Consider the following 24,624-nt stretch of genomic DNA (forward strand, 5'->3'; position numbering starts at 1 on the left):
TTTTAAATCTGTAATACACTTTTAATATAAGGCTTGTCTATAATTGCTAAATTATTTATTATATATTTTAATATTATACTAAAACACATAACACATATATGTATATATTATAGGTACAGAGGAACAGAAGATACACATTAACATTTTAAAAATGAGGATGTTGTTTGAGTATAGGAAAATTTAATAACATAATATATAAATAATATAATTAATTCAATAATACTTGTATGTTTAAGAAATGCAACTCTTTTTATAATATTTGTCATTATGTATTTTGTCAGTCTATCTAGTCATTACCCTTAATTTTAATAAATATTTAATTATTCTAATTTCTTTTGCACTTAAGATCTATAATAAGTAGGTACTTAGTTTGCACTATATTCTGGTAAATACTAAATACTAAAATGTCGTAACTGACGTACAGTCTCAAAAACCTATATTGATGTAGGGTGACTGCTTACATATTAAAATAGGTGGATGGTGGATGAGCAGTAGTCGGTAGACGGTAACTGTAAGTAAGATAATAATGTAACTATGTAAGGTATATATTATATATGTAGATTATTTCTACTTATATGAAACAATTCTAATAAAAGTGTAATAATTATTTATATGTACCTACCATAGTAGGCTGCGTAATACCTATGGGTATCTTGATTCTTGGAGTATAACTATTTTAACCACTTATAGGTTTAGATAAAGTGGTTCGTGGGATGGGTTGATTGTCAAGTATAATTTGCCATATTTATTATATTTATATTTCTGCACCACTATACAGACAAGTTCAAAAAGGTTAAATTTTTGACTCTAAAATAAATATCGGTTTATTTATTGAACATTTTACGCGTGTCCATTATGTAGTTATAAATAAATAAATCAGTAAATTAAAAAAAGTATTCCGATAAAATTGAGCGTTTTCAATTTGTAATTTATAATTCAATAATCATAATCATGATTTTATTTTTACGATCGTCTACGAATTGGTTCTCAATTACTAACTTTGTACCCGGGTATATGCTGTACATAAACAATACATATATATTTAGATTCACGAATGGTCTACAGGTTACATAGGAATTGGTTCCAATGGAGTTTCATTAAAATAAAAAACTTAACTTATTAACTTTGTATATTTTAACACTGTTTATTCAACAGCCATCGTCAATAGATTAATCAATAATTCCCAATACTACAAATAATAAAATATACATGTACCTAATATAGGTAATAATATTCTTCAAGTTTCCAATAGATATCAAACAATTCAATCAAAATAAATAATAATAATAAATTAAAGTGATATACAATTACGAGTAGATATAACAAACTTTTTTAAAAATTAAATACTTAAAATTGATAGTTGATTAATAATATTTATTTAATGATATTAAATGATAAAAACATAATTGTTGATTCATAATTTGTATCATATTTGTTTATTTATTTTAATATGTATCTGTTTATAACTTATACAGAAATTAACATGATAAATGACTCATTTTTAATGAGAACTTTTTATTTATATAATTTCTATACTCAGTTTCGTATTTACGGGGGTGGAAGTGATGAAGGTTTTCACCTACCCACCCCCCTCAAATAAAAATAAATAAATAATAAGTTGTATATAAGTACACCACTGGCTAAACTAATCTAATGGCTAATGTCTTTCAAATCATGCATTTAATAAGAGGTAGAAAAACTTAGTATTATGATTCACTAATCACTTTTGATTAGATATGAGAAAATAATATCACGATTAGATGTTGTTGTAGGGAAGAAATGAGTCTGTTAGTGGTTTCCAAGGTTACCTGAAATTTACCACCCGTTCATTGAAAGTCAAATATGTTATTGATTATTATCTGTGTACTACTTTTTTATTTTCAGCTTAAATTATTGAAATCATAATGTACCCAAATATATAAATTATATGCTAATGCTACAAATAACAAATGACAAATCCAATTTAAAAATCCTTATTTAACTTTGAATAATACATTAATGTTAAAAATAAAAACGGCAGGGTTTTAAATAAATATGTAAATTTTATAAAGTAAAATGTATAAAAGAGAAGTAAATAATATATAATAATTATAATAATAATAATAATAATAATAATATGAAGAAAATATATCTAGCTATTGACGAGGTTTAAATATGATAATTACAGTTATCCCAAGGTAAAGCTTAAACTTTGACGGGTGCATACTGCATATAATATTATGCAGGGTATAAGTCAATTAGTCAAAACATATGATTATATCATACATTCATACATGCATTATGAACAAGTAAAAAGTTAAACCCGTTTGTTTTTAAGATAGTGTAGTACCTAGGTACTACCGTACTGGATAAACTGTAAATATATTATTTTGTTATACTTACATTTAACACGTAAATATAGTATATATAATATTATAATATATAATCAAAAATCTTTTTTTTACACACTCGCAAGTACGAAAAAATACTGAAAAGAAAAGCAGTTCAATCACAAATCGCGACAACCACGGAAACGATCCTACAGAAAGTGATTCTGTCAAACACGTACACAAATATATACCTACGCTATACACAATAAGAGAGCGTATACATCTTTCCCTCGTTCCACTTGAGCCGCATGTGTTGCGCGCGCATTATATAGTATATATATTATAATATGACGTACAGAGGGTCGTCCACGTCAAATCAATAATTACGACACCACAAAATGTTTTCCCTAGACTGTAAAACAAATATAATATAAGCATATATAATCACATTTTATATTTTAATTTCTTGTTAAAATAGGAGGTAAGTACTGTTTTAGGGTTTTATATATGATCCTAATTTGAACTTTCACGGTAATATTAAAGTATCCTGCTGCTATATATTTATTAAATTTCATAAGATACTTGGCCAATTTAGTTTTAGAATTCCATGCGTAGTTCGAAATACCAACACTGCACATAATATTACACATACTTAAATACTTTGCAACTTAGTCTGTACATAGAAGGTTTAAATAAATCTTTTTCGGGAAAGAAGTGGGTTAGTATAATTGTTGGTATTTAAAATGTTCAAAATGTAAGTACAATTTTAAACAAGAAGTTACACTATTTTACTCTAAAATTGTAAGTATACAATATTGTAAAATACCAATAGATAAAAACTAATACAACGTTTATTCTCCTCGACAATCTTTCATCACTCGAAGAAGTCCTTAATCAAAACAACACCACTAATATTTTTAAGCTTTTCAAAAAGATAGACTTAGCCACTTAGGTAAATAAAATCTGTAATTATCATAATATTTTTTAGTATGTAAATGTTACCTTAGGTAATAATCATTGTTTTTGAGGCCTTGATATTAATTAAAAAAAAGCATAATTAAATTATTAATTTAACTACTAGCGTATTAGTTATTAATAGTTATTTCCTAGTTATTTAAAGTTGAAATAAAAAATTTAATTGTTTAGGTTATAGTTATACTATACAATTAATATTACGTTATATTATTGAATAGATTTATGGCAGGTATAATACCATCCTCTTTCACTCCCTAATGGAGTCATGCCCCAGTCATAGGGTACCTAGTTATTAAATAAAACTCCACATACGTTGTATTAATTTTATTAATAACTACATTTTTTTAGTTTATTTTGAATATATTATATATTACATTATAATTAGAATTAATAGCAACTGGATTAATTACTTATGTAATATAAAATATAATGTACTCGTATCTAAATAAACGAAAAATTAACCTATAATTGAATTTAAAAAAAAAAAATTTTTTAATATTAATGTATCTATGAACTATGGGTAGTTTATTAAATTGTATATGAACGTAGGTACGTTACCTAACTACTATACCGTCTACAAGTGGCTCCGAACCTATAACTAATGAGAGGCGACCGCCTTGGCGCCTTCATTCCCTTTTCGATGGATGGGGGTCTGTGTGTACTGTGTATCCAAATAACTGTTTATAAATAAGTTATAAGTTATAAATGTATAATTATGTTTACCAGGTCGTGAGGAATAGGGATAAACAATTGGCCGACAAATAACATACACAGCGTACAATTTGTTTTGGTATGTTATGTCTTATGTAATTATAACATATGTATGGTGCAAAAAGAGGTGGATAACAAGAAAAAAATTTTGCTCCCTCTAGATTTAATTTTAGTTCAGCACCAGTACCGCCTGGCGCCTATAATGATTCATAATATAGTTCACGCTTTTTTATATAAATTATATAAAATACATCGTTATTATAATATTATTGTAATATCGTTATCGGCGAAGCGATCAAAAATAATATTAGGTAGGTACGAATTAAATTTAAAATATAATTAAAGTTTTTTACAATCGATACTCATATAATTATATTTTTATAATTTTTTATCTATACCTTACTTATTGGAACTAGAAAAAAATAAAAATAATAATATTTTTGTATTTTTAAAAACATTAGGTTAAGGTCTTAAAAAAATAAAACAACTAGGTGTAATAGTAACTATTATTGCTATAGAATCTATTTATATTGATTTTACAGACGTTTTCTTCAACAATTGTTTTTTTATAATTTATTAATATGTATAGTTTTATTACCTAATTATTATTTGTAAAATAATGAATCATGTTGACTATTTGCACAGTGGTGCACGTTTTTTGTGGCTAATATCGTACACTCCACATTGTTATCCGTATTTTTAACTCGCGTTCGTCTTTAGTTAGAATACGCACCCGTTTTCCGTTTTCCAAAGGAGACCATGTACGCAATTCAGATCGGTAAGTACAATTAAAACTGACATCTTAATATCTTATTGTTTTATTCGACCGCCGATAAAATTATTGCCATCGACTACCTACGCGAATATTCTATAGAAGCGATACGATAATCTCCCCCACCTCTACGCGTGCAATAAAAATATCAACAACGGACGAGCGCGTCTGCAGTCTGCCTCAACTCTTTGTCGAATGTACTGCGTTATTATTGCATTCCGTCTACCACCGTCGATCCGTCGACTACGCCGCCCACTCGTACTTTTTTCCGCGATATCATACGTGCGCACAATGCATTTTTGCTCGTCCGCGTCGCTCTTTTTTCAAATAATTATTATACTTGGTGCCACTAACGCGTTCTAAAAAAATGGCTTGTCCTCCTTTTACCGCACGGGCGGTTACATTCGCGGTGTATCGTGCGTCCGCCGTGATTGTGTCAATTGATCGTCAATAATTGTCGGGTTCGTCGTCAAACCGATACTTTACTCGCCGCGAAGTTTGTGAACCGAGCCCACACGGTCCTATCTGTTTTCGCGTGTGTGCGTATTACCGGAGAGACATGTCGTTCCACAAATCCGCCGAGTTGCTACGAAATGTGGTTCGAACTGCTTGGTCGTCCCGACTCGTTGTAAAGGTCAGTGAACTCAGTGTTCCCGCCCACGGGTGCACGGCGGTTGTCATCAGCGGCTCGACGCAATATCAGGTCAGACGGGGCTAGCGCCCGGCCGATGAACATATTTTTATTGTCATCGTTTTCTTATTTATTTATTTAATGACAAATCATTTTGTTATTACAATTATATTGAAGCCTAACGCAGTTGCCACTTGCGTGTAAAAAGGCGAATATAGTTATTACCGACAAATCGTGGGTGCCAGGGGCGGACTGGCTTAGCGTGACACCGCGATAAATCCCAGTAGACCATTATATTATTATAATGATAGATTAAATGGCCCGATAATATTTTAGGAATTAAAAATATAGTTAACAAATTGTATACGAGCGAATAGCCTGTATAAGGATTTATTTATAAATTATAATTATTATTGTTTATACTCGTAATAACTAAAAACCGTGAGCGGAACTTGGAAATTTATTAGAGGGGCAAATAGTTGCGATGTACGAATATATATAAAATATATTTATTTATTTTTTTAACAATTCTTTATTTAGCAATCTGTTACAAATTTGAACAATAAGCTTAATTTATAATACAATAATACATAGAACAGGAATAACAGAGTGAAGAGACCTCCAATTGGAGGTACTTCGTCAAGATAGTAGTTAGATTATATTACACATTTTTACATTTTTTTTTCAATTTATCTTAGCAGGTCACGACACCACTGTCTTTTTAGTCTTTTTTTAGGGTTGCCTGCAATAGTTGCGGATGAGAGTTGAGTAAAAGAGGGTTTGGGTGTTGGGTTAGTCGGCTATTGAAACGCTTGTAATGTAGTTTGGCTAACTCGGTGACAGTTGATATTTTTAAATCAGAGTGGAGAGATTTATTGGAGATGTAGATTGGAGCTTTTGAAACTGTTCGAAGAATTTTGGATTGAAACCTTTGAATACGGTTAGTATTAGATACTTTAGCTGCACCCCAGAGCTGGATACCATATATCCAGATCGGTCTTAGGAGTAGTTTATAAATTAATAGTTTGTTAGGTAGTTTTATTTTTTTGGCAGTTAATAAGGGTCGAAGGAGACGAAAGCGGTTATTTAGTGCGACAATTTTACTTTTGACGTATGGTGCCCAAGTAAGTCGACGGTCAGATAATATATATATAATTGACAAATTATATTGTCAAGAAATATTATTATTATGATATAAGTGCATGTATACATTGGCGCAATTAAGGGGAACTTAAAGGGGACTTAGCCTCCCTCAATTTTTTTATTTTTTAAGAATTAATAATAATTTAAGCATAAGATATTATACGTCCTATGCAAAATTATTTAGATAAATATTGTAACAGAATTATTTTAAAATAATATAAATACTAAATATTAAAGTTTATTTTGCTATCTGTAGTTTAATAATAATATTTTTAGCTAATACATTTTATGAGGGCATGCGGCAATGACCCTAGCGGTCACAGTCCAATATTCCAACTCCGAGTATTTCCTACTATAAATAAATAAATATATGTGGGATCAATGATCGTGGTTTTGGGATTCTCCGCGAACTGTGTTTGTGTGCAGGCGTATAGCGACGATAACGATTAATAAGTCAGTTAATAATTGGTCAGTTGGAGTTGGATTACAGAATAGATAGTAGATACTGTTATGCAGTGCACTATTCCAGTACCTATTTTTGAAGTGTTTTGTTTTGGCGATTAAAAATGAATGAAAAAGACTTATTTAGTATCTTTAATATACCAAAAAAAGTATTCAGTCGTACTCATATAGTACAGTTGTTACTATTGAAAATAAAAATTACCCAGACGATCCTCCAAGTTTTTTGGAAACTATGAAACTAAGTGAATTAAATTAGGTAATAGGTACTTATTTGTAGGGTTACAGCTCCCTTAATATTTTATAGCTATTTGCGCCAATATATGTATGTATTAATAAAGCGATGCGATAATTCTCAAGCCCGTTCGGATAACTGCGTCTTTCGGCCCGAAACACGTTTGGGTACAATAGAGACCCTAAAAGCAACAAATTTGGGTAAATCACATCTCTAGAAAAATGACACGTTTAGGTACATAGTGTACGTATTATGTTAGTATGGTACACTATTTTCTGAATCCACGAAACAAATTTTTTTTATTAAGATCATAGATTTTGCTTTGAGTATAAATATTGGTATTTTAAAAAATATTTTTCGTCTAGCATTATACATACTTTTCCTGAATAATCTAACGTTGGAATGACTTAAATGCTCTAACTGGGTAGTTATGTAGTTCTTAGCGTATAAATTTATTTGGCTTCACAATTTCACATTAAGATCAGTAGTTGCTTTTCGCTTTAAAAGTGACATCGCTGTTTGCTTAGTGTTCACGTCCATAATAATTACAACGAATAAAATAAACTTATAAATATATTTTCGATTAAAAATCCAAATCGAAATTAAACATTTAAATATGAAACACTTCGTTTCACAAACGACACAAACCATCTCTTTTAGACAGATAATCATTTTTATTTTTTTTACCATTGGTGATTAACGTATGTACCTACCTACCTACACGAATATGTTCTACATTTACAGGTAAAAATTATACTATGTACCCAAACGTGCTGCGCCCGTCTTTCGGATGGGGAATCGTAAGTTCCTACACGAGAGTAAAAGGTAGAAAATTAGTAATTACATACGTTAATTCCTACATATGTGATGTGTAAGTTCCTACACGAAAAAAAGGTACGTATCCTACACGACGAAAGTCAGGTACATGTGTAAGTTCCTACAAGGTAAAAAAAGGTACACGTGTAAGTTCCTACACTAGGAATATAATTATAAGTTATCAATCTACGTCTATAAAATACTGTCATACATTTTAACCCTCTATTCTATATAATATATAATTTATATAAGCTATCTATCTAATTTAAATTTTATCATCAACATCCGCATATTTTTAAAATTATCGAAATTCTCAAATTATTTCAAGTTAATACATGTATAAAAATAAGAACAACTGATAGTAACTTAGTAATTAAAATAAGTCAAAAACATGCCGAAAAAGAAAGTTTTATGAATCAAAATATAAAAGAATATTCAACTAAAAAAATTAATCAATATGACTACGTTAAAGCTTTAAGCTTTAGAAATAAACTTCAAAAAATATAATATTTTTTTTATTGTTTTATTATATTAAAATTATTAAATTGATAATATTTATTAGGTAAATTATTAAATATTATAAAGAATTATATATTATATAGAATAAATGGTTAAAATGTATGACAGTATTATAATATGATATAACTGATATTAGATTGATAACTTATAATATACTTAGTGTAGGAACTTACACGTGTACCTTTTTTTACCGTGTAGGAACTTACACATGTATCTGTTTTTTACCGTGTAGGAACTTACATATGTACCTTATTTTATCGTGTAGGCATTTACATTCGCCCAATAACGAGACCCTACAGTTCCTACTGCAGTATCATTGATTAGTATGTATTATACTATTATTATAATATAATTATAATTGTTATTATTCAAATCTAGTAATGCATAAAAACAAAGGAGATATTATTGTCTATGGTTCGGCGTCGTATCTGCGCCCTGTGACTGTTGGTTGCTTGCGTTTTATTGATTGTTATTTGAGGTGTATATTGGACAATGTATAGAGATAGTAAACAAACAATTTCAAAGATCTACCTGTTGCTTTGTGAAAAACGGGCCATATTTTCCAAATTTTATTAAAATACTTTATAATACATCATCGATGCGTTCATTCGCAGTTGAATTTTTACCTAGGTACTTTCAAACATCGAATTTCCCTATTATTTATCAAATACACCAGTTGCTTGTATTGTAATCATGTGTTAATAGTCGGGCGAGTCACGACACAAACTTGTCCACACGGAGCACTGCTAGAATAAAATGATAGCGAGTCCTTATTTTTATAGGTATAATAGGTATATTTTGAAATCTTAAATCTTAATATACTCTATTCACTATAAATTACAAGTCGCTGACTAGTATATAAGCACGGACTTCTATACTATCTGTGTATATAAGTTATAGTTCGTGATATGCTCCTATACATGTGTATTTGTACACTTAGTCGCATTGATAATAAAAATAGTATGAGTGTTTGACCAATGACCATTAAGTAACTTATATAGATATATGAGAGTGTAGACTTGTCTCTTGTGAGTGAGAAGTCTATCTAGTATTTCAGCCGACAATCGGTGTTTTGCTTTTAATTACTATTCACGATTTTTGATTTTTATTACTTATGTATGATTTTACTCATGTTTTGTTTATTACCTGCATAGTTTGAATTTTTAATTTAACTTTGTGCTCACACGTTATATACATTAGTGTTATTCAGGATCAGGAAGTATGGCTAACAAAAATTCAAAAGTTTTGAAAATAGGCAAGCAACGTTGCTATACAAATTCCAAACACAAAATGTTGGGTATCAATGATTTTATTGAAAGAAATAGTAAGCTTTGTTTACCTATTTGCAGTGTTTGTATGAGAAAAAAATTAGGAGTGCACATTTGTACTTTTTGAAAATAAAATGGACTTTGTCGCCTTATGTCTGCCACAATTAAAGCTCTCCCTATTTCTGTAGAAAATATTGTATCCGACTTTATGCAAGCTTTGCATATATTATCATTTAAATAATGTGACAATATAGTATTATATAAGTCAGTCAAGTATGTAGCTAGTATTTGAGAAGATAGGTGTTCTGAGTCTAGACCAATTGTGAATTAATATTTGTTATTCATTGGGTCTTAAGATAGGAGTCAATTGTCACTTGATGTGGACAGTTCCACTCATAATTGTATTTATTATGAAACATGTGACTTTATGATAAATTTTTTTTTTTTTTTTTATTCCTGTAATATCAACTTAAGAAAAATTTTTTATTAATTGTCCTAGCCTTAGGTATTAAAATTAAACATTGTATATAAGTATTTTGAAAACACATTAAAAAGTTAATGTTTACTTTAGAACTAATGAATATTGTGTTCCATTTATTTATCTGATAAATGATTAAAAGTTATTGAATATAAAATGTAAATAACATTTTTACATTTGTAGTCAAATTTTGATAATATATTTGTCTTAATCCATGTAATTTGTTATTGTCGTGCTATCGTATTTTTTGTGTTTAATATTAAGTTGACATGATATTGTTAAGTCCAATATTTCATGGATTTGTACTCATATATGTAAATTGTTTTCTAGTATAATTAAAAATATCTAATTGAAATTATTTATTTTTTTAGTAGAGAAAACAATTAGAGTGGGGTCTGATTATCAGGCTGATATTCCGGAGCTGTTGTCACACACAAGTACATACTGCGATGAATAATATTGTTATTTTATACATTTATCGATATTGTTATGATTTTATTATTTACAGAAAACAAGTGTAACCAGCAACAAAATTCATTATTAGTATGGTTACCACCCAAAAAAATTGCAGATGTTAAGTGTAATATTAATTCTTCTTTTTTTTTATTTTAAGAAAATATATTTGAAATTTATTTCTTACAGTAAATGACTACATATATTTTGCAAAAAAAAAATATGGTTATGATATTGAACAATCTTTGGGTTTGCTGTTATGGAATAATTACAACTTCGTTAAATCTATTCAAGATTTACCAGTTTTTTCACAAGTTCTAAATTGGTCGATAATTGACAAAAATAATTTCGAGGTCGCCTTCCAACAATTTGGAAAAAACTTTTTAGAAATTAAAAAAATAGTAACTTAAATATAATTAAAGTTAATTATTTAATTCTCACATTTTTTTAAATTAATTTTTTAGCTACCTGATAAATCGTTGAAAACTATAATTGGTTATTATTATCTACGTAAAAAAAAGAAAACTGCTTGGTATGGTATTGAAGTTCATAAATTGAATAACTTAACCGAACCGTTTTGTGAAAATAGATTTGTCAATGAACAATCCAGTTCAGCAATGTCAACGCTCAATAATAAGGTAAATATAAGATAAATTATTAATTCAAAATTGCCATACCATATAATTCAATAATTGTTATAAGTGATTAGTTAAATTAGATTCTATACTATAAAATTAAATAGAAAATATTCATAGTTTATTGGTTTAGTATATATAATAATAAAATATTATTTTCAGTTTAATACATTCAAATTAAATTGTATACAACTATACAATTGTATGACTATTTAAAATTTAAATTGTATATCTTTATTATTATTTTAACATTTAATAGGATATATATAATGTGGCACTCAACGGGAAATTTTAGGCTATTTATTTGTTAGTGTTTATTTATCATTTATATATTATTATTTTATACAAGTACATTTTTTAAGACTCGTATTGGACTTAGTATAGATGAATTAAATGAAGACAAGAGTTAGCTGTTTAGTGTTTTTAGTGTGATTTAACCATTATAACCTTTTATTCGAAGCGTTACCTAGGTGTTTAATTGATGGTTGCAGTGGAATTTATTGTTACATTTGAATAGAGATTATTCCTTTCTCTTCAGGAAAAATTTCACTCGAGAGGATTTTTTGTCATTCATTTTAATTTTCCTGTTTTTCCAAGACTCAAGACTTTAATTAAACCTTTTTAAAAAGTTTTTAAATTTTTAACCTAACCTACAGTTTTATTTATTTTTAATTTTAAATTGTATGACAAAAATCTGCATTATTATTAAGCAAATATTGCAGTTTCATCAACAAATGTGACGAGGAGAGTTTAATCTAATGTAGGTATATCTGCATTGTAGATATTACAGAGAATATAGTTGATAGGTAACTATACTAAATTATTTCATTTTTAATATTTATTTATTTTTTTTTTTTTTTTTGACATTCTGAAGTACTGAATAAGACTAGTTTGTGAGATAAGTATTTAAAATAGAAGCTTGTTGCGATTAAAAGCGATTAAAAGCCTAAGATATAATATTATGTAGAGAAATTCCTTGTGACCAAATTTTTTAGTTTAGAGAAACGATGAAATTGTATCTATGATTATATGGATTTGACATTTAGTGAAACAATTGAGATGGAATTCACATTTTGATTTTGGTTATATATTATGCTGATTTAGAGATCATAATAATAAAAGCTGAATAACTGAATGCCTTCAGATAGAAGGGAAATAAGAAAAAAAGGACTATAGATAAAGACTATAGATATGATTGAGGAACAGAATTTATTTTTAAATAAATATTTTTCTTATTTATTTGTTATCTGATCATGTCCAAGTGCTTTTTTTAGCCGAATCTTGATAATTTCTTACACAATTTTGGCAGGAGAAATCGGTTTGTTTGGAAGAGATATAAGTAAAGTTGAAGACAACAATGATCTTACTAAATTGGCATGATATGATGTAGGATTTAAGTTTGGATGGGAAGAGAAAATTGAGGAATTTAAATTGAAAAAGTCACTGTTATAGAATAGATAAATTAATAATAAACAAAACTGAAACTACCCGTTCACATTTAACAAATGACTGACAACAAGTGTATTTTGTTTCTGATCTACTTTATAAGTTATTCAATATAGATATTAAATAATATTGATGAGGGTGGAAAACCTACTTTATAAGTGGAAATAAGTCTTTTCCATTTATAGCTGTTTATTTTTCTAGTATTCTTTTATACTTAGTTGCATGAAAAAAATTATTTAATTAATCAACCATGGACCATAAATTTCTGTTTAAAGGATCATTAGCTCAGTATTGATTCATTAAATAAGTTGTGCCTGTTCATGCACTGGTGTTATTATAGCTGATAAATATTATATTATTATATTATATAATATTATATTATTCTTTCATCTATGTGATTATTGTTTTATGTCTAGGAAGTATCTTTACATTATAATTTTTAAAATGTCTTTTCTAAATCTTTGAACGCAATACACATTCCTTTCAGAATTTATCATTTTTTTTACTACTAATGTTAGTTTCTTAAATAAAAATAACTTATATTATCAAGTTGAAATAATAAATATTCAAATTATCTTGCAATGCTTTACATTTTTAAGCATAATAATATACATGAAATAAATTAATCAAATACACATTCTAATATTGAGGTTTATAGACTTATAGTTAAAATTTTATTGAAAACTGTTGTACAATCATAGATTAAATATTTCAATTTTATAATAACCATTAACCATAGACCAGATTTATATGCATTTAAAAAAGCATAAAATATGCAAAAAAAATTTTGATTATTACAGCTATTTATTTATTGTAAAGTTATAAAATCAAAACATAACATTAATGATGAAAAAAAAAATAAATTACCTACAATATTATTTATGATATATTCTATGAAGGTGATAAAAAAATTATAAACCTCTAATATAATCGTTATTGAAAATTCAATAAGTAATAATAATATTGAAACATATTGATCTAAGTTAAATTATGCCTCAGTTTATGACAATATATTAATATGTCTATAGTATACAGAAGAATTTCGTTCTACATCAACGTTTGTTATGGGTGCATATTTTTAAAAATATTTTCAAAATTTTGTGTTGTGGAACAAATTTGTATATAATAACTATACATAAAATTATAAAATTAAATTGAAACATTTGAATGTATTTGTAAATTTGTAATATCCAAAATTTATAATATTATTTATTTAAATTTATGATTGATGAAAATCCATGTACTGCATGTAATTACTTATAAAAATATTAACATGCATTAAATACAAAATCTGGCCTTTAATAATTACTAATTTTTATTTTACTCTAATTTTGTCATAAGCTCAGGGATAAAAACACAAGTTTTGCCTAAATATGATGTCACGAAACAGTAATTTTACTGCAACATCCTCATAATTAATATTAATTGTATTATTGATATACAATGATATGTTTTCATCTAAACATAAGTGCATTTTTATTTTCATGTATTCCAAGGATCCACAACCACTATGCCCACTTTGTGGATTTTGTTATATTAGCTTTCATCAAACTCAAGATGCAATGTGTGAACAATGTTTTACATATTTCAGGTATGAAATTAATTGTGAATACTTAAAATTGTATATTGTTGATTATTAATTATTACTTTTAAATTATTATTAATATTTTTAAATTACATATTGGTGAATTAATTTGTTTTACACAATCAGTAAGTTCAATGAACGTAATAGACCATACTTATATCTACCATGTCCAGACGATATTCATTTGAAATTTGCTCATTTATCACCACAAGAAATGTTAAATAATCAAGATAATCTTCAGTCTATTGTGTCTATATCGAATGGTCAAGGAGAAACTAATTTATTAGCAATAGACAATGAGGTTGTATTATTAAAATAAATAATTAAACCTATGTGATATATAACTTTGTTATTCTTAATGACAGATACAGTCCAACAATCAAGCTATAATGACCAGGAGTTTATACAAGAAGCTTAAATTGGATAAAATTGATTATAGAAACCGTGAACCCATGAAGAATTGCATTTTTCCTTTTTGTAACAATACTAGATGTTTGCGTGCAATTCAAGATACATTTAAGGGAAGATTAACCATTATAAGAACACGTGTTAAGAAATTATGAAGAAATACCTATAACATAATTATTGATTAAAAAAATAAATTGTACTGAAATATAATGTAATTGTTGTACCATAATATATATTTTATAAACTGTAACAAGATTTTTTAATATCTAATCTTTCAATACAATTTCAATAGCATATGATTATTATTTATTAGGTTAATGCCTTTTATTTAGAAGTAAAAATAAATTAGTAGAATATAGGTACCTAGTATAATAAAACATACCTAAATAATTCAAATTTTAATCAGCATATTTTTGTATGTATGATTTAAGTATTTTACGCATATTCAACATTTATGACTGATATCATTTAAACTATTTAGATAATTGTGAATTTTTTTATTAAGTTTATTTAGTATATTTTGAAATTGCTAGCACATTTTTTTAGTGCATTTTAAATCACAGCACTTATGATATAAAACCAGATTATGGAATCATTGTTAAAATATACTAGGTGATTCTTTTATTTAAATAACAAAGATTATTTCAAAATCTATTAATGTTTTTGAAAACATTTTTCTGAATGACATTTGAATGTATTAAAATAATAATGGAGAAATCAATACCACAGCTTTTCATTTAAAAGTAAAAAGGTCAAGCCTATGATTACATGCCTTATACTAATGCTATATATTAGATGAGGGCTGTTTAAAAAAGTAATGATAATAGCGGTTCTGATGGAATTTTTGTTAAGAAATGTGGTAAATTTGCATACAATCATGTAGCCCTGGAGTTTTCAAGCTATACATTACTTGTTATTATTGTGGGAGCCCTATCTGCAATAAATAATGTAGAATTGTTTATTTTATCATTATCATTGTATGGGAATAATTTAAATAGTTTTCGAAATCATATAGCTGTGAACCAAAAAAATTTGATACTCCTTGTGTAGCTCATGCTTTTAAATATTTACATACCTGTATTCAAGTCTATCATGCAGTAATTATCCACGTAATGTGTGTTACATATTCACTTATCATTTTCAACATGAGTAAAAAATTACAGTAACATTGTAGTGTAAAATTTGGGAACAAGTGAAAAGACATGAATTATTAACTACGGTTTATGGTGAATATGCTACGAACTAGGTAACTTTTAACAAGTGATATTAAGTATTTGAGGATAGCATAGACGAGCTTAGGTAGAGATGCTTTCAACATCTCGCATCAAGGTTGTAGACTACAGCTGCTGCATCATTAGTGAAAAACAACAAATTACAGTTAGCACGCCCGTGGTTCAAAATTTCAGTTAGCAATGTAGTTTTTAATTTGGCCACACGAAGCTTGTCTTGCAAGTGGGTGCCTTGCCTTCTTACACCAGAATAAATGCAATGTATTTCTGCTACATTGCGACTGTAACCTCAAGTTAGAGCAGTGATGCCCAACCTTTTTTGTTCGGCGTGCCACTTTCGTAAACAATCGTCTCCGAGCAGGCCACCAAATATAAAAGTATAATGATCAGTATATCAACAAATGAAAAAAAAATTGATTTATAAATTTGTGACGGGTCACACAGAATACCTTCGTGGGCCACGGGGTTGGATACCACTGAGTTAGAGGATTAAATATTATTTAAATTGACAAATTTATTAACAATTCAACTAATTGATAATTTTTAATTAAAATTAAATATTCTTTTGTAAATTTTTAATTTTATTAGTCAATACAAATTAAATTAAGCATTTAATTTTTTAGCAATCTTCTTTCTCATTAAATCAGTTTTTGTTGGCTTTTGTTTCTAAAATAAACAGAAAAAAATGTAATTAATATAACATAATTATTTAACATTGTGTATTCTTAAAATGCAACTATGATTATAAATATGTAGAACAACTTAGACATAGTGGCAAACAAAGGAAAACAGAAAGATATGTTGGCAAAACATGTATGGTGGTGTTGAGAACATGTAATTGAAGAAGTCACCAAATAGATACCTGAGAGCAAAGATTTACGCCCTGTAGAAGATAGCGATAGATGGACAGAATCAAAAAGAACTATTATGTTGAATATACTTAATGGTGAAGATAGACACGAAAAAAATTATGAGGAGTATTGGTATACTAATACCATAAAGTAAGAATCATTTTATATACTTATTGATTATAAACAATTGAAAATTATGTTTGTACTTATACTCTATTTAAAATAAGAAAACACCAGAAGGTGGACATAAACATGTTATTAATGGGGCGAATGGGCATATATCCTCACTACTGTCAACCAGCAATCATCAGTAGAGGTTTAAAAACATACAAAATGCAGTTGTCTGTGCACCAAATTTATATACTATTATTTTGAATAGAGTAAAGTATGAATAAACAAAGAATAAAATGCATATGGGTTATAAGAATATATAAAGAGATTTTTTTTTTATCAATACATACACTTGATAAATTAACAATAATAATGTATAATATAATTTATAATTTGGTGATTATTGATAAATGATAATTAACTAATTCAGATACAGTCGAACTTGGTTAAATCGAAATCGTCGATTCCTCAAACTTTTTCCCTGGTCCCTAGAATTTCCTATTTATACAATGAGAAAAAATCTTGTTTATTTCGAGTTTTATTAATATTATATAAAATTGTAATATTTCCTTCATGCACCTATGTATATTTACTATAGAAAATAAGGTCATTAATGTTATCGTTACTGATAAGTGGTATTATTTTGTCATCTTTAAGATGTACTCAATCATTGGAGGAAGAAGAGGAAGAAGAATGAATTAAATCCCCATTCCTATGATTCTACAAGCACAGATGTATTATAATTAATTGAGGCGATTTATTAAAAACAGTGATAAATTTTTTGAAGCTTTAAATAAAATAGAACGATTCACTGCAAATGTTGCAAGCGACAGCGATACTCGAACAAAAATAAATACCTCTTTTAAATAATTTTTGTTTATACATATCTTTTTAAAATTATAAATAATACATAAATAGTAAATATTTTTTTATACATATTATAGTAAATAGGTATATAGGAATTAATATATTGTACTGTTTTAAAAAAATACCTTTGTATTTTGAAATTTTATTTGGATAACTCTAACTTTTTTTTCCTGTCCCTTCAACTTCAACTGTGTATACTTAATAAACATAATTTAATAATTTGAATTTCATAAATAAATTCTTACCTTTTTTTGTGTTTTTGGTTTTATTATTTCTCCTTGGAAGTTTTGACTACTTCTATTAACAATAGGTTTGGTTCTTTTAAATAGTGATGGTTTTTTGTCAAACACCTTATTTGTATTTTTTTTTGTTTCAATCCTTTTAACGCGAATTTCTCTATTTTGAACCTTTTTCCCTTTGATTTGCATAGCTAATTCAACAGATTCTTTAGTCTGTAATAAAAACACATAAGTTAAATTTGCTTGTTTTTTAATTAAAAAACTTTTTGTATGTAAGTACCAATTTTCAAATTTACAGGGATATGGTGTTTATTTTTAAATTGAAATAATAAAATTTAGATAATTAAACATAATACATATTTTAGTTCTAAAAAAACTATAACAAACTAAAAAAATGTTTACTCACTTCAAAATCTACATATCCAAAACCTTTGCTCACACCTGTTGCATTATCACGGACTATACGCACAGCTGATATTGATCCACAATCTTTAAAATAGTTCCATATTTCATCTTCCTGAATACCTGCAAAAAAGTAAATATTTTTACATCTAAATATATTATACAATAACAATATTGCTCAACAACAATTACCATTTTGTCAATACATTTTTAAAATGCTTATTAAAATATTTAAATTTTTATAAATTATATTGATATATTTTTATTTATAATTATTGGTTCAAGCAATTATAAACTTCAAAACCTGTATGTATCAACAGTGGCAAAACTACAGTAGAACTTGCTTAAGACGCTCTTCAAGAGATCATCTCAAAAGAGTATGTCTTAATCAGATAAGTGTCATATTATGCGATTATAGTAAATGTCTAGGGACTATCTAGGACAAAATCGTCTCAGGTGAGTTTTACTATATGTTTATTGAGGCCTTATTATATCTCTAACCCAATTTACTAAATATTGGGCTTTTAATTTGTATACAAAATAAATAATTATGCATAGTAAATCAATATTTTCTTGAATTATATATTAAATAACAATATTATAATTACAATAAAAATAATTTTTTTCTGCTCCAATCTTAAGTAAACAACAACAATAATAAATTTAATTTTTTAAAACTCTAATTTTTAATTAATTTAAGTTCTGCATTTGCTACAGTAATTAGTAATGTAAGTGATTAATGAACAAATAAAAAATTGTCATCAAATCAGGAAACTCGGGATTAAATTATTATTTTCAATTATCAGTAATTTACTCATATCAAAAACCCTGTAACAAGATTACCCAAGGTCAGAAACAAACAACAATATTAATAATTCAATCATAAATTACAACTAATTAAATAATTTGTTTCACTAAGACCTAATCTTGTTTATGATTGTGTGACAACCGTGTCAATATATTAATATACTAATACTATATTATATAATTTCAATATTAAATGTTTTCGTTTACCTACTTTAACTGTTACAATAATGTACTGTTTCTTATATTCCTATTAAAACTAAAATTTAGTAACTTAAATTTTTTTTAATATTTAAATAGTAAAAATCTTTACTCATATGTAGTCCACACCTCTGGATATCGATTATCAATGTTAAAAATGTATAGTTAGAAATTGATTTTGTAGAAAAAAATAATAAAAATTTTTAATTTAATAACACTCACTATAAGGTAGATTTCCAATAAATATTCCTTTTTTCATATTTTGTTTATGACCTGTATTTAAAGCCATGTCTACTCTTATTGTATGTCCTTCAAACTGTGTGGCGTTTAAAACCAATGCTTTTTGTGCCTGTTCGATAGTTTTGAAACGTACATACACATTAGCAGTATCTCTCTGCGGATGAAAATCTCCTTTCATTATAGATACACGTTTAGGTACATCAAGATTTTTGACAGCTACACTTCTTAATCTAGTAGTTTCTACTTCTCCAAACTGTTTAAATAAATTTTTTACAGCAGTCATTTTAACATTAACTGGAACATTTCCAACAAACACAGTTCTCGACTCTTTTTCAGTATAATCCTCTGAAGATTTTATATCTCTATTAACAGAATTATTACAAACATTTATTATTATAAACATTATACTATAATTTTAATTATAAAATACTTACAATGAGTTAGTTGTAGAGAATTTTTTATCAATTTTCTTAGTTTTATCATTAGGCTTAGTTGAATTGTCTTTCGATTTTTTATCTTTTTTTTTTTTAATTGTTTTTTCAAAACTTTTTGATTCATTAACTCCTGAATTTGTGTCTTCATTGATTTGATTTGTTTCATTGGTTTCTGCGATTTTTTCTGGTTTTATATCAACAGTTTCAATTTGTGGAGAAACTAAAGAAATTTTAGTATTTTTTTTAATTTTTTTTTGTTGATTGTTCATTCGAATTCTTGGATTTTCTCTTCTTGGATTTTTCTGCATTTTCTTTTTTAGGTAAATCATTCAAATTTGTATCTGATTGGAGTTGACACTCAATATTCTCTTTCGCCTTTTTATCTAAAGCATAAAACATTATTGTACATAAATTAAAGTTATAATGTAATCTTTAAAGGATTGTATTGATATTAAATATTATAAATTAAAATTTGCACCTTGATACTTTATAGAATATATTGCTACAATTTTTAAATTAATTAATTAATGATCTTATGTACTTATAACATATTATGGCACTCCTCTTGAATGATACTAACTAAAATCTATTTCATATTATAATATTATACACTACCGTCACTACCTATAAATTAATTATAAACTTATTCAACCATAAAACAATTAGGTGATAATATGAAGAATGTTAATAATTATTTAATTATTAATTTTGGCATGTTTATTTTATGCTTGTCTATCTTTCAGATATGTTATCACCGATGTATCTTTAATTATAATATTTAGCGATGAAGATAATATATTTTTAAAAACTACATAGCAATTTTAATTATATAGAGCACGTTAAATTCTATTATGCTATGTTTGTAAATTTAACAAATAGTTAGTAATTAAATTATAAATAATAAAAATAATTTATAATGTTTATAATTATAAATTATAAAGTAAACGACTAGGAATAATACATTAACTGACTTAATTATTCTTCTTGCAATTGGTAATCCAAAATATTTTATATCTTTCATGTATTTATGCCATAAGTATTATAAAAAGTGCTAATTTTTTTAAGAAATCTATGCTTAGTAAATTTATGTTTTTACGTCAATTTAGCACTTTATTGATAAAAACAAATAAAGATCTTTGTCATATTAGACTTATAATTTACTGTAGGTCAGAGATTCCCAAACTGTGTGCCGCAGCGCCCTGGTGTGTTGTCAGGGGAGCCGCGGCTGCAGAAATGAGAGTAACGGTATCAAGTTTGATTCAAAGATTTAAAAAACTATGCAGCGGTGTCCAGGCGCATCCATCTCACTAATTCAATTGTTTTCTACAAAAAAAAAAACTAAGTCTAATTTACTTTACCTAATAAAATTAATATTAAATATTTCAGTGAATAATTATATGAAATAAATATTTTATTTAAAAAAGGTCGTACATTTTATTAAGGACGCCAACTTTATGAGCAAACTTCAGTTCTAAAAGGGCGCCTCGAGTAGGAAAAGTTTGGGAATCTCTGCTGTAGGTAATATAATTCTGGTAGGCAGTATGCAGTATATGAGACAAATAGGCCATAATATAATTGAAAATTAATATACATTACTTTAAATAATATACAAATATATAAGGTCCTACCTTTTTTAGTTTTCTTTTTATTTCCTTTTGATGCTATCAATTCGCACAATGCTCCAACTTTGTACTCATTATCCATGATATATCTGTAAAATTAAAACGCGTATTTGATAAGGTACTAATAACTACAACACATAATTATTTTTTTGTTCAAAATTAAAAATATTCAACAATTTATATTTAATGAACAGAAAAAAAAAATTTAACTAAATATACTAAATTCCGAGTACTTACGATCTGTGGATTGACACGTAAATAATATAATGTCAAACAAAATTGTTATTTGATTAAATTACTATTCAAAATAATGTTCTCTTCTAATTAAATATAGAAAATTCGAAACTATAGTCTGTAGTCTACAGATTACAGATCGATAAAAGTATAAAATAATGATATTCAAATATTTCACTATCAAATTGTATTGTCACGTGCTTGTAGCATTTTCTAAACGAAAATTGTTATCACAATATTATTGTTGTTAGCGTTATCACTATAAAACACAGAATAATACACGGTTATGTTTATGGGTTTGGTATCAATTATAATTTTCAATTCGAAAGAATATACAGTGAAATCTCCGAATAGCGAACAAACATTTCGGTGACAGTGTCCGCTGTTTTAAGGGAATACAATGTTTGAAATGTATGAAGGGTAAATGTTTGAAATGAGAACATTGGTTAAATTAGTGAATTCGTTTTTTTTAATAATGTAGGTACCTAGGTAGTGGGTACCTTATGACAAATTATATAGATTTGATTGTACTTGAAAATGTTGATCATTAATGTCTAGTTTAATTCATACGTAAATAAAACAAATTGACCAAGTACATATTTACACAAATATTCAATTCTGTGTAAAAAAAATAGTTATCTTGATTCTTGGTCTGTTAGTAATTTTTACGTCTTTGTACAATCTCATGAGTAGGTAAGTCCATTTTCTAAGGTTGCAGGCTTACAGTATAAGAAAAAATAGAATTTTATTTTACATATTAATATATTAAATGTGTTTTACTATATTTCTAGTATTGATTTTCCTATTAAAATTTACAAGTGTCCCGCTTTGAATAAAACAATTATGGTCACGTTAAGTAAGTACACTATAGATGAAAATAATAAATATTAAATTTAAAATTACCCACATTCATATATAATAAAATATTTAATAATACTATTCAAGAATCTGGATTTTAAATTCTAAAATACTCGATTACTTAATAAAATAAGTAGGTACTGTAGGTACGTTTATTAAATACATATTTGATAAAAATCGTATTTTAAAGTTTTACCTCCATAAGATAAAGTACATACTTATTGTTGTAGTTAACAATTATTTAACATTCATTATATTGTACAAAAGTAATAACTAATAAGTAAGTACCTATTGTTATTATGTACCTATCTACAGTCAAAGCATAAAATAAATATAAACTTAGATAGGTAGGTAGGTAGGTACCTATCTTAAACATGTGAACCGTAACATAGTTTTTATTGTTCTCATATAAATATAGTACCTACCAACTACCAGTACGTATATGGCTAGAACTCAGTTAATTACTGTTGAAATGAATATTTACTAATGGAATGTGATTTAAATATTAACCTACATAACATCTTAATTAGTTTATCATAGTATTTCTATTTTATAATTAATATAGCCATATACCTAGGTATAATGAGTAAATAATATACGCGCACGTTGCAATCTAACTGTAATATTATTTATCGCCAAAAAGCATAGGTATCTTGGTACCTATATTTAATTTAAATATGATAAAGAGGGCGAACTGGTATCTATACTTCAATACTTGTAGGTATTAATAAAACCTTGAATGTGTAATTCCAAATAAAACAATAAGCGGTTCTCAAATTTCAACTTAGGGCGACAAATAAAATAAAATAATTATGGTTAAAAGTAGATATAGGTAACCAGATAGCAGATAAATTTTTTGCAAAATCGATTTATATACTAATATACTAATCTAAAATAGGTATATATCATACTATTCATACTGCCATATTAATAAATTAATCGTTTATTAAATTGGTTTCACTTAGGTAAGTACCTATAATAGTCGTTATTACTAAAAAAACGCTTGCCAAGTCAGAGATCGGCATGTAAACTTTCTTGATTTTCAATTTTTAGCAATGTATTAATTGTATGCAATATGTATGTATAATTTATTTTATTTTCATTTTCATTTAGTGAGATAGATCTCTGAAACCAGAAAGCGAATTTTGAGAACTTTATCTTTTATAGTTGATTCACTACAGAGCTTCAAAAAAAATCAAAACACATTTTATTGGACGTTTTTTTTATGTTTTTCAGCTTTATAGCTTTGTAGTGAGTTAACGATTGAAGATAAAGTTCTGAAAATCTTCACAGCACTTTTTCTAGTCAATGTGAATCTAACAAGACCCCAAATAACAAAATCCGTTCAACAGTTTCGGTAATCTACCACGCTAAATGAAAATCTAGCAAAAAATAGCTATTTTTTTAACTATGAAAAATTAAATAATTTTTTTTGAAAATTTTTAATCTCACATTTTGTATCTACTTGATAATCCCCTTTTAATGAGCTATCAACCAACTTTATAGCTATAATAATAGTTTTGGAGAAAAGTTAAAAAATAGAAATTTTAGGACTGTTCACAGTGTTCACACCGACGTTTTTGTGGAATCAAATCGTTATACCACTTGGGTGTGATATCGGATCTCTCTCATTAATATTTATATGTTAAAGCTAGCGTAATTATCCACCTACTCATTTCAACTGAGTTA

General features: G+C 26.8%; 2 protein-coding genes across 2 annotated transcripts; one reads left to right on the forward strand and one right to left on the reverse strand.

Moving 5' to 3' along the window:
• The first annotated feature begins 5,326 nt into the window (after positions 1 to 5,326).
• On the forward strand, positions 5,327 to 15,058 carry LOC132924868 (REST corepressor spr-1-like). Its single transcript, XM_060989308.1, has 9 exons — positions 5,327 to 5,365; positions 5,416 to 5,470; positions 10,688 to 10,753; positions 10,825 to 10,896; positions 10,959 to 11,170; positions 11,234 to 11,407; positions 14,347 to 14,441; positions 14,562 to 14,736; positions 14,801 to 15,058. The coding sequence occupies exons 1-9, from the start codon at positions 5,327 to 5,329 to the stop codon at positions 14,996 to 14,998; spliced, it is 1,086 nt and encodes a 361-aa protein (XP_060845291.1). The 3' UTR covers positions 14,999 to 15,058.
• A 1,538-nt stretch (positions 15,059 to 16,596) lies between these two features.
• LOC132927163 (RNA-binding protein 34) lies at positions 16,597 to 22,261 on the reverse strand. The gene is given in 8 exon segments (XM_060991633.1): positions 16,597 to 16,738; positions 18,147 to 18,353; positions 18,547 to 18,665; positions 19,770 to 20,149; positions 20,222 to 20,475; positions 20,477 to 20,604; positions 21,850 to 21,932; positions 22,081 to 22,261. Coding segments are annotated over 7 exon segments (1,227 nt in total). The 5' UTR covers positions 21,926 to 21,932; positions 22,081 to 22,261; the 3' UTR covers positions 16,597 to 16,675.
• Positions 22,262 to 24,624: the final 2,363 nt, after the last annotated feature.

The sequence above is a fragment of the Rhopalosiphum padi genome, chromosome 3 (assembly GCF_020882245.1).
Source record: "Rhopalosiphum padi isolate XX-2018 chromosome 3, ASM2088224v1, whole genome shotgun sequence".
Taxonomy (NCBI): domain Eukaryota; kingdom Metazoa; phylum Arthropoda; class Insecta; order Hemiptera; family Aphididae; genus Rhopalosiphum; species Rhopalosiphum padi.

Coding starts and splice junctions, on each gene's coding strand:
- LOC132924868 (XM_060989308.1), top strand. CDS start 5,327: ATGTCGTTCCACAAATCCGCCGAGTTGCTACGAAATGTG. Junction 11,408..14,346: donor TGTCAACGCTCAATAATAAG/GTAAATATAAGA, acceptor ATGTATTCCAAG/GATCCACAACCACTATGCCC. Junction 14,737..14,800: donor TATTAGCAATAGACAATGAG/GTTGTATTATTA, acceptor TCTTAATGACAG/ATACAGTCCAACAATCAAGC.